General features: G+C 29.0%; 1 protein-coding gene across 1 annotated transcript; it reads left to right on the top strand.

The window, feature by feature from the left end:
* The first annotated feature begins 1,594 nt into the window (after window positions 1-1,594).
* On the top strand, window positions 1,595-9,538 carry LOC118051440 (sugar transporter ERD6-like 11). The gene is made up of 18 exons (XM_035062088.2): window positions 1,595-1,821; window positions 4,960-5,022; window positions 5,754-5,843; window positions 5,949-6,008; window positions 6,169-6,234; window positions 6,357-6,422; window positions 6,502-6,577; window positions 6,668-6,732; window positions 7,100-7,192; window positions 7,289-7,369; window positions 7,482-7,566; window positions 7,828-7,871; window positions 7,968-8,030; window positions 8,117-8,176; window positions 8,589-8,642; window positions 8,878-8,937; window positions 9,019-9,133; window positions 9,231-9,538. Exons 1-18 carry the CDS (start codon window positions 1,660-1,662, stop codon window positions 9,362-9,364), a joined length of 1,437 nt encoding a protein of 478 aa, XP_034917979.1. The 5' UTR covers window positions 1,595-1,659; the 3' UTR covers window positions 9,365-9,538.
* The last annotated feature ends 970 nt before the right edge of the window (window positions 9,539-10,508 follow it).

The following is a 10,508-nucleotide window of genomic DNA, read 5'->3' as shown; positions in this document are numbered from 1 at the left end:
TATTCTTATTGATGTAGTTGCTGATATACATTACTCTTAATTAGATAGTAAGATATAATTTCAATTTTTTTTCTTAAATAGTTAATAGTATTCTCGACTCCAATTTTTATGGAGCGCGGAAGTTGGAAGCCAAGTCATCGTGGATTAGAATCTAGCCTTGTTTGTTTCCCGGAAAGTAGTTTCCGGGAAACCATTTTCCAAACTTTCCTGTGTTTGTTTGTCATTAGGAAAGTTGGTCAACGGAAAACAATTTCCGGTCAGCGGAAAACACTTTCTAGTCAACGGAAAATACTTTCCGGTCAACGGAAAACACTTTCCAGTCAATTTTAGTCAAAAAAAAATTTTGACTTGGTTTTCAGGAAAGTGTTTTCCTTTTAGCTGTGTTTGTTTTCCGGAAAGTGGTTTCCGGGAAATCACTTTCCAAACTTTCTTGTGTTTGTTTGCCAGTAGAAAAGTTGGTCAATGGAAAACACTTTCCAGTAAAAGGAAAATTTGGCTTGGTTTTCAGGAAAATATTTTCCTGAAAAATTTGAGGGGAAAACACTTTCCGGAAGTTGTGAAAAATTTAGAAATGTCATTATTTGCTGATTATATCAAATTTGATCCTCAAACTTTTGATTGCTATATATATTTTGTTTTGAATATTTATTTTTCAATTTCATCTCTTAAAATTTTATTTTTATATTAACTTTGGTCCTTATTTTTATAATTGCTATTTGCTTTTTTCTTATCATTTTTTTATTGAAATTTTTTATTTATCAAATTTAATCCTCATTCTTTTGATTGTTACTTATTTTATTTGAAATAATTTATGAAATGTTGATTATTATTATTTTAATTTCTTCATTTTTCATTTGTTTTTTAATTTTTTAGATTTGATCCCTATTATTTTGATTATTATTTGTTTTATTTGAGATAATTTATGAAATTATATATTTTTTTTCAATTTCATTCTTATTCAACTTTTTAATTTGTAAGATTTGTTCCTCATTATTTTAATAAACTTGAGAAAAATAAAATATTAATAAGTTATTTTCCAGCTCATTTTCCATGACATAACCAAACACTAGAAAGTGTTTTCCAGTTAATTTTTCATAACACTACCAAACATCGGAAAATACTTTTCCGGAATTCATTTTCCAGGAATTCACTTTTCCCGGAATTCACTTTCCAAAAGGAATTCACTTTCCTGCAAACAAACGGAGCCCTAAACTTTTGAATCATGAATTTCCACCAAAAAGTCTCAAGTTCAAAATCATGAAAAGGGATTTGTTGAGATTTGACACAGTGGAACAATTATACGAAATTATACATTAATATTATTTAGTTACTGTCTCAAAACATTAAAAAAAAAACAAAAAAAACTTATTTTCTGTCTATTATATTTTTAAAAGACAGAAACTCACTCAAAAATATATTTATTTTATATTTTTATATATGTTTCTTTAACTTTATATATATATATATATATATATATATATATATATATACAGTAATAATTTTAAACTTTTAACAGTGACTTGAAGGATTTGATCCTTTGTTCTATATATAGCATGGACACTGAAAAACTCATCATTATTTCCAACTCCAATTTCCTCTGTCTGTATCTATTCACTTTCAAAGAAAGCATAAAAAGTAGAGAGAGTCGTCGAAGAAGGGATGCCAGCGTCTACAAGGTCCTTACTTCTTGAAGATGGAAATCCCAGTGTGAATGATAATGGCATCTGCAACGAAGAAAGAAGTCATGACTCCTCCATCACTCCCATTCTTGTGCTTAGCACCTTCATTGCCGTCTGCGGCTCTTTCTGCTACGGGTTCGCTGTAAGTTATACGCTAATCAATACCATCACCATGTTTCTTGCTAGAAGTCAGAGGTTTCTTTATTAATTCAATAGCAATATTCTGGTTTAATTTTGCTAATTTTTTGATTTACTATCCGAGCTAGCTAGTTTCTCTTATGATCAGAAAGCTGAGAGGAAACTCTGAAAGATTAAAACCCAACAAATAAAATCAGTTAGCCAGTTTGATCCTTGCAGTATTTAGTGTTAAACCTGCTAGTGGTTAACATATTAATATCAACTTAATTACCAACAAGAGCCTGATGAAGTTGATATCTACAAATTTCTTAAAAATCAAGCAATTAATATGTGCTGCATATTGCATTCGTATAACGTAACATACCATTAGTTAACTTATTGAGAGGTGTTGTTTTTATATGTAGCACGTGATAATAACCAAGATTCTCATTGCACTTGCATAATGTAATATACCATTAGTTTATTGAGTGTCTATCTTGGGTATTCAAAAAAAACTAATCAATTGATTAAACTAAAAAATTCAAGAAAAAATTAATTGATAAAAAAAATTAAATAAATCAATAAAAAAACAAAGAAAATCACTTTATCCTATTTAATTTTGATTTCAAAAAGCTTAAACCGATTAACTGGAACAAACAAAACAAGTTTAATTAAATCTAAATAACTTAAAAAATAGATGTAAAAAGAAATATCCCCAACCTCAAATCATTTTATCCCTTTACAACCGGCCCCCTCTCCTTTATGCTCTTCTCTCTCATATTAAGTATTAACCTAACATTAAATTCTTCTTTTGAGTTTTGACACCACGTGTCCCCATCTTCTTCTACAATCACTTTTTGGTCTCCCATATGACAGTGTTTTTCAAAACCTTCACTTCACTATAATGGTGGTTGTAATGGCTCCATGTGAATTTATTTGCAAATCAAAGTATTTCTCTCCATTTTGGTTCATCCTGAAAGTAAAAAATATCATATAATGTTAGAAATAATAATCTAAGATCTCAGTTTATTTCATCATTTCACATACTAATATACACAAGCTATGTGAGAAATGGAGTTAGAGGGCTTTGGCACAACATAACAGTAAAAACAAGCTTATTTAATTGATTTTTGATTTTTCTAATTTTTAATGCTAAAAAGCCAACCCAAACCGCATGAAATTGGTTTGGTTTGAACTGGTTTTTAATTTGGTTTGGGTCACATCAATAAAAAATATTATTTTTTGGTTTGGTTGAATTTTTAGATTAAAATTAAATTGTGAACACCCCTAATAATGACTATAGATATAAGACTTTGTCTAGGGCTGGGGATTATAGATTGATAGAGTTAACCATAGACAGGAAAATCAATCTAATTTTTTTTTAACCAAAATAACATTAATTCTAGTTTTTTAAAACGAAACCTTAAATAATGCTATTTTGGTAAAACTATCCAATTTAAAATAAAACTTATACTGGACTAGATTTTAGGTTAACGAGTATACTAAGCTAATTTACCAAACCAGACTGGATTTTATAATTATAATATTTATGATTATGCAATTTTATTAATTCTTCATGATATATAATGTCACCAAAAGGCTGTTATATTCTCTCCTTTTTTCCTCCATATATAAATTTATACTACTTTGAATAATGTTGATGTCCCGTTAAATTTTTTTTTTTCTTATGATGTTCCATGTACAAAGTCAAACATTCTACATGAGAGTTTTAAAATTATTCAATTTAAACATATAAAAATAAAAATAATAATTATTATAATTTTAAACCCAATTGAAGTGTTAATTTAGTGTACTATCAAAGATATAAATTTGACAATAATACATATTAAGAGTAAAATAAACTTTTTCATATTATATTAAATATTATCAACCATAACCAAACAAGATATAAAAATATTTACTTTATCTTATATAACACTACTAAATATAATTTTGTCTCTATCTTAATTTTTTTATATTGTCCTCTCTATTTCCAATGTATTCGGTGCTAATTAATTAGTGGGGTATTTAAATTTTGTATAGTAGTTTTGATACGGGAAAGGTGTTCTATGATACTTTATCTTTATCGTAAAAAAAGAGAAAAAAATAAAATTGAATGATGAGCTTTTGAAAATTAGTGTGAAAACTAAACATATATGCCCCTCTCTCTTATTACTATATCAAAATCTCATATACCCTGTTCGACACATGAAGGCTCTTTTATGTTTCTAATAATTCATAATTTTATTTTATACGTTCCATAATTAATTAATATATCTCATTTAGGTAGGTTCAAACGCAGAGCAAGAAATCTTATCGTGATGACTACACGTAACAAACCACCACATAAAGTCTTTGATTTAGATGTCTACCAGGCAGATTGTCTATAGATCATCTCACTATAAATTGTCAAAATTTCTGAATTTAATTGAATTTCTTATAAAAATTCATCCACTAAGTCTATTGATTGACAAATTGAGTGAGTCATGAATGTTACATTTAAAAAATAATTTATATTATTCTTTAATGCATTTCTAAATAAAAAATTTTTAAATTTAAAATTTACATAAATTCACATTACCTTATAATTAATTTTTATTAAATAATAAAAATAACAAGATTTGAACTTACAACCACTTGGTCATCAAAGCTCCAATATTATATTAAAAATTCATCACTATTCGATTAATTTTTAATATTTTAGATTAAATCAATGCTACAAATTGTTAACTTCTTACGAGGAGTAAACTTTGCCAATAAGAATATTTTATAAGATTTTAAAGCCTAAACTTCTATTTTGCTATGGACTCTCCTACTAGGCCTCTTCGAGCCCTCCATTTTATGGCCCGACTAGAAAACTCACTGCACCGTAGAAATCCTAATGGCTGCATGAACTTGATTGCAATATTGCTGCTGAACCAGTACTGGACCCTCCATTGATTCATGGGCTTTTTATTTACTGGCCAGGCCATGTTTATATTATTTGATAAAAAAATCATTTATTTTATTTTTATAACGTGATTGATGTTTTTGATAAAATCTGAGTGGTATTTATACAAAAATATAATTCAAGGACTCATTCTCAGTAAACTCCACAACTAATATTGCTCAAGTAATTTCAATAAAAACCACATTGTACTGACATTGAGATAAATTGCTTCAGGTGGGCTATTCATCAACAGCTGAATCTGGGATCAGGAAAGACTTGGGCCTCTCGGTGTCAGAAGTTAGTGCTTTTCATACTCTAATTTATTTATTTTTAGTTTGAGCAAAATAAGAGATCATTGAAGTATTGTTATCAGTATCGGTTTGATACCCGAGCTAGTTGATTTATCTAATTAACCTGTGGTTCAATAAATTAATCTGAATTTATTTTAAAATTATATCTTGGATAAAAACTAAAATATATTTTTGAAGTTTACCTTGTCGGGATTTATTTAAATTTAATCAAATCAACTAAATCATCAATTTCACCATACTTAAATTCAACTGATTTAAATTTCAATTTAATTGAAAAAAAAATGTTTGAAAATATGGTAACAGTTGTTTTTGAAAATATTTTTTATTTTAAAATACATTAAAATAAATTTTTTTTTAAAAAAATATTTTTGATTTTAGCACATCAAAACGATTTGAAAATAAAAAAATAATTAATTTTAAACAAAAATAATTAATTTTTTATGAAATACTATTTAAAATGCAATTCCAAACCGAGAACGGCGTGTAAATATTTTCTTTTGAAGCATTAAAATTATGAGTCGCACATGGATGGCCTGTCTCATGTAACAAGAACATATTGGAATAAATCCATTGATAAAATCTCTAATCCTGTTAAGATGAAGTAAATAATTCATGCAAATAATCTTGTCCAATGGGAAATTATTATTTTGATTTCCATATCCTTGACATTTTCTATGGAATCGACGGATGTTTCTAATTTCCCTTCACATTTTGCAGTACTCAGTTTTTGGTTCAATAATGACAATCGGAGGAATGATCGGTGCGATTCCAAGTGGAAAGATTGCAGATTTTATTGGCCGAAAACGAGTAATTAATATACACATACTTGCATACGATTTCAACCCCACAAAATTAAATTAAATTAAGAAGCCTTTAATCCATTCATATTAATTTGGTGTTCTTCTCAAGCAGACAATGTGGCTATCTGAAATATTTTGCATCCCAGGATGGCTCCTAATAGCGTTCGCTAAGGTTTTAATTCCCCCCCTCCTCTTAGCACTCTTTTTTTTTTTCCCCAACATGATGTAATACCGATCTTTAATTTGTGCTTGAGAAATTATTCATTTCATGTTTATATTGTTTCGAAAAATAGTCTTTAATATGATCCATAAATTTATTTTTTTGTTTGAAGAATGCTTGGTGGTTGGATATTGGAAGACTATCGATTGGAGTTGGAGTTGGGCTTATTACATATGTGGTAATTGCATGGGTTTCGAAATTACCTGTTTTCATATATATATATATATGGCTACGTATTTTTATATTTTATAGGCAAAATTCTAAGATGAAATAGAATTTTATGGTCATTCTTCATGACAGGTCCCAGTATATATCGCAGAAATAACACCCAAGAATCATAGGGGAGGATTTACATCAGGTCAGCAGGTAAAGCTAATGCCTTGTCGATGATCAAGTATAATATCCAACAGTCTGATTTTTATTCCTTTTTTTTTAATGTGTTTAGTTGATGGTAAGTCTCGGCTTCGCCCTTGTATATTTCATTGGAAATATTATTTCTTGGCGTGCTTTATCTCTGATTGGTAAAGTTTCTTAATCTTCTTATGAATTCAATCTACAAAGTAGTTTAGAGATTAGTATTATTTAATGTATTAACCGGATCCTGTTTTCAGGTCTTCTTCCATGTATACTGCAACTTGTGGGTTTATTCTTCATTCCGGAGTCACCTAGATGGTTGGTGAGTCCAATTTATTACTGCTTTGTTTTAATTTTTCATAGTTATTAAATCCCATATAGGTTAACCCAAGTACAGCAGAAGATCCATTTTATGGGGAGGTAGGTTGACCTACATCAATCAGTTTTTTTTTTTTTTTTTTTTAAATAAAAGTAAAAGCAATTGATTTTTGACAAAAACAACTAGGTTGTGAATTCACCTGACAAGTTAATCAAGTCAACTGTAAGGGGTTTTTTTATATCTGATTAGGTTAGGAGGTGAGGTGGATTAACCGGATCATGAAATAACTTGTCGAGCCGGGTTTAATAATAGTGTAAATTTTGCTTAGGGTCCATTTAAAACATAAAATGAAGAGTAAATTGTCCAACAGGCAAAACTTGATCGTGAGAAAGAGTTTGAGACTACTTTGCAATGGCTTAGAGGAATGAATGTTGATATTTCTCAAGAAGCAAATGATATCAGAGTAACATTTCAACTTCATTTCTCTACTATTTATGAATTGAATTATATAATTTTTTTTTAGAAAAATCATTTGACAAATAATTCCATTGTTTTATAGGATACTATAGATATCTCTCAACACAACTCAAAAGCTCAATTTCTGAACTTATTTCAGAGTAAATATGCTTATCCAATAATTGTAAGTGTAGAGTAATTCCTTCCCTTAATTTTTTTTTTATTTTCATAAATTATTTTCCTTCATTTTTTATAACTAATGAACTTTCTTAATTCTGATTATTTAAATTGATGAGGTTGGAGTAGGACTAATGTTACTGCAACAATTTGGAGGAACTAGTGCTATGTCATATTATTCTAGCTCTATATATGTTAAAGCTAGTAAGTTGTCTCTTGCATATTATTCACAGCTTGACTTGTGCCATATTTGATGCATACATAAGAGATGACACGAAACAATTTTTTTTTCTTTTCAAAATCTACATTTCTGTCTCACTTTCGCCTATGAGACATCCTAGTCTTGTTAATTTAGTCTGATTTAATCTCATTTGCTCATTGTTAAGTGCCTCAATTTAGTATTTCTTATATAGAGAATGAACTGTGAAGATGGGCTAAGTGATGAATTTGCTTGGTTTTGCCTAGATTTTTCAACTATCATTGGTACTACAACGGCAGGCATTTTGCAGGTATTTTCCTGGTCTTTTTTTTGTTTACTTTTATGTGGGAGCAAGTTTAATGGCTTTGTGTGCGTAGATCTTAGAATGTTGATGATTTTTCTGCAGATCCCAGCGTCTATTGCAGGTGTACTCTTGTTGGATATATCAGGAAGAAGAAGACTTCTTTTGGTTAGTAATTCAGATGATAATGATTTCGTTTTAAAAAGCTTGAAATGATCATATCATTTGTAATGAAAGTGTACGGATATTTGCAGGTTTCTTCCATTGGAACGTGTTTAAGTTTAGTCCTCGTTGGGTTGTCATTCCTCTTGCAGGTTTAATCAAATTTAGATTTGTGTTTCTGCCATACTGTTGCAAATACATCTACGGTTTTATTCTTGCATTATATTCAAATTTTAGCATGTCTTTCCAAACTATTTAGTTATTAAAATTTGTCTGGTTGGTGGATCAACCAGGATCTAGCCAATCCATCCCTTTACTCAGCATAGTGTTAAAAAAATCAATATAAAATTGATTTAATTAATTTATTATGAGACGACCCGAATAAAATTTAGTTTATTTTTATTTTATTTTTACAAAATGATGTTATTTTAAATTTAAAAAAATTAAAATAACATTATTTTGATTAATTCAAGATAATTTTTTTTAATTCTTGACTCAAATCTTGAGCCGGGTGATGAGCCAACTTTGAAATTTACTTCCCCTTTTTATTTTTTTTATGAGCAGGAACTACACTATTTGAAAGAGCTAACTCCGACTTTTACATTTATTGGCTTATTGGTACGTAATTCAGTCCAGATTAAAGCCATGTTTAATTTCCATCCTTAATTAGCTTATGTTCAATTTCTTTAATTTATCATATTTTCTCCCTTCTTCGTTTACTAATTAGCATTTGCTTTGCATTTATATATATAATAGTAAGGAAACGCATCACTCTTTTTTCCACACAAAATGTGACCAAAATGTTCGTGTTGTGATCCAAGTTTCCTTCTCATTTCTTTGACGTTGCAACCAGGGTTATGGTGTTACTTTTGCAATAGGCATGTCAGGAATACCTTGGGTTATAATGTCAGAGGTACGCATATATTTTCTTAATTAATGAACATCTTCTTATAAGGTTTTGAAGCTTAAATAGATTAATGAGATTTTATTGTAGATATTTCCTCTAGACGTGAAAGCCTCAGCTGGAAGTTTAGTGACTTTAGTCAATTGGTCCGCCTCTTGGATCATGACATACTCCTTCAGTTTTATGATGGAGTGGAGCTCGACAGGTGAATTACTCTCACTTTCTTGGCGTCTCTGCAGCACACAGAGACGGTTGAAGTCAAGTAATTAATTGTGCTGTCTATGGTGGCTATTATTTTGTAGGAACTTTTTTTTTCTTCGCCGCTATATGTGGTGTCACCGCCGTGTTCATTTGGAAGTTGGTGCCTGAGACTAAAGGACGGACATTGGAGGAAATACACGCAACCATCACTCATTTTCCATCCGAAGTCTGCTAAGAAGAGAGTGTATACGTATTTATTACTCTCTCTCTCTCTCTCTCTCTGTATATATATATATATAGTGGCCATTCAGAATAATTAAATCAATTGCGGATATTTGCGTCTATTTCAATAAAAATAACCTTAAAGGGGAAACTTAAGTTCGGCATTAAAAAAAAAATCAATTTGCTATGTGGTATTTTTTTTTCATCTTTATATATATTTTTTAATAAAATAGGTTGGGATTGAATTACTGTCTCAGATATATGAAAATATCTAACAAAAATATGGATAGAAGATTACACACACATATATATTACTTTCATGCCAAATATCATTAGTTGCTGCATGGATTCATTTTGAAGAGAGAGAGAAAGACACCAATATAAAAGAAAAAATTATAGATAATCACATTAAAATTGATAATAATATCTCAAACTAGGTGTCATAACCCATTTATGGGTTATTCCCTTCACCTTTTGTTTTCAAAATAAAAATAAAAAAAAAATATAATAATAATAATAACAAGAAGACCGGTATTTTGACAAAAGCAAGAAAAAAAATTAAGCTACAATTTTGAATGGAATCGGGAGCCTAATTGTACTCTTATTTTATCAAAAAATATAAAGACAATGCAGATTTAAAGTCAAGTTACATGATTATTAGATGAATTTGCATAAAAATTAAGCCTAAAGATATAATTAGATTTTTAATAGGTCAATTTGATTTAATCATAGGTCAAATTAAAGTTTAATTATGTTTAAGAATTAATTTGAATCTAATTGAAAGATTTATTTAGGTGCAAGGACTTAATTATACTTTAAATGAGGTAAATTAATGTTATTAGGGGCTTACTTGGTGAAAAATTAAGTTTGGGAGCACAATTTGAGCTTAATTGAAAAAATTAAAATTTTAAGAGATCAAATTTAATTTTTACCAAGTCAATTTGTTCAAATCAAGAGTAAAATTGCAATAAAATCAAAAAAATTTGCAGCCAAGGACCTTTATGTAAAAGGCATCTAGCTATGGGGACCTAATTGGATGAAATAAGGGGTGAAATTGAAGAAAATTTAAAGTTTAATGGTCAACTAAGGGTCAAATTGCATAAAACCAAGACTAATGACTAATATGAAAAGGACATTGAAATTCAGGGTTGATATTC

This window comes from Populus alba, chromosome 5, assembly GCF_005239225.2.
Source record: "Populus alba chromosome 5, ASM523922v2, whole genome shotgun sequence".
In the NCBI taxonomy this organism is placed as follows: Eukaryota; Viridiplantae; Streptophyta; class Magnoliopsida; order Malpighiales; family Salicaceae; genus Populus; species Populus alba.
Note: the sequence above shows the minus strand (reverse complement) of the source record. Positions and strands in the feature narration are given on the sequence as shown.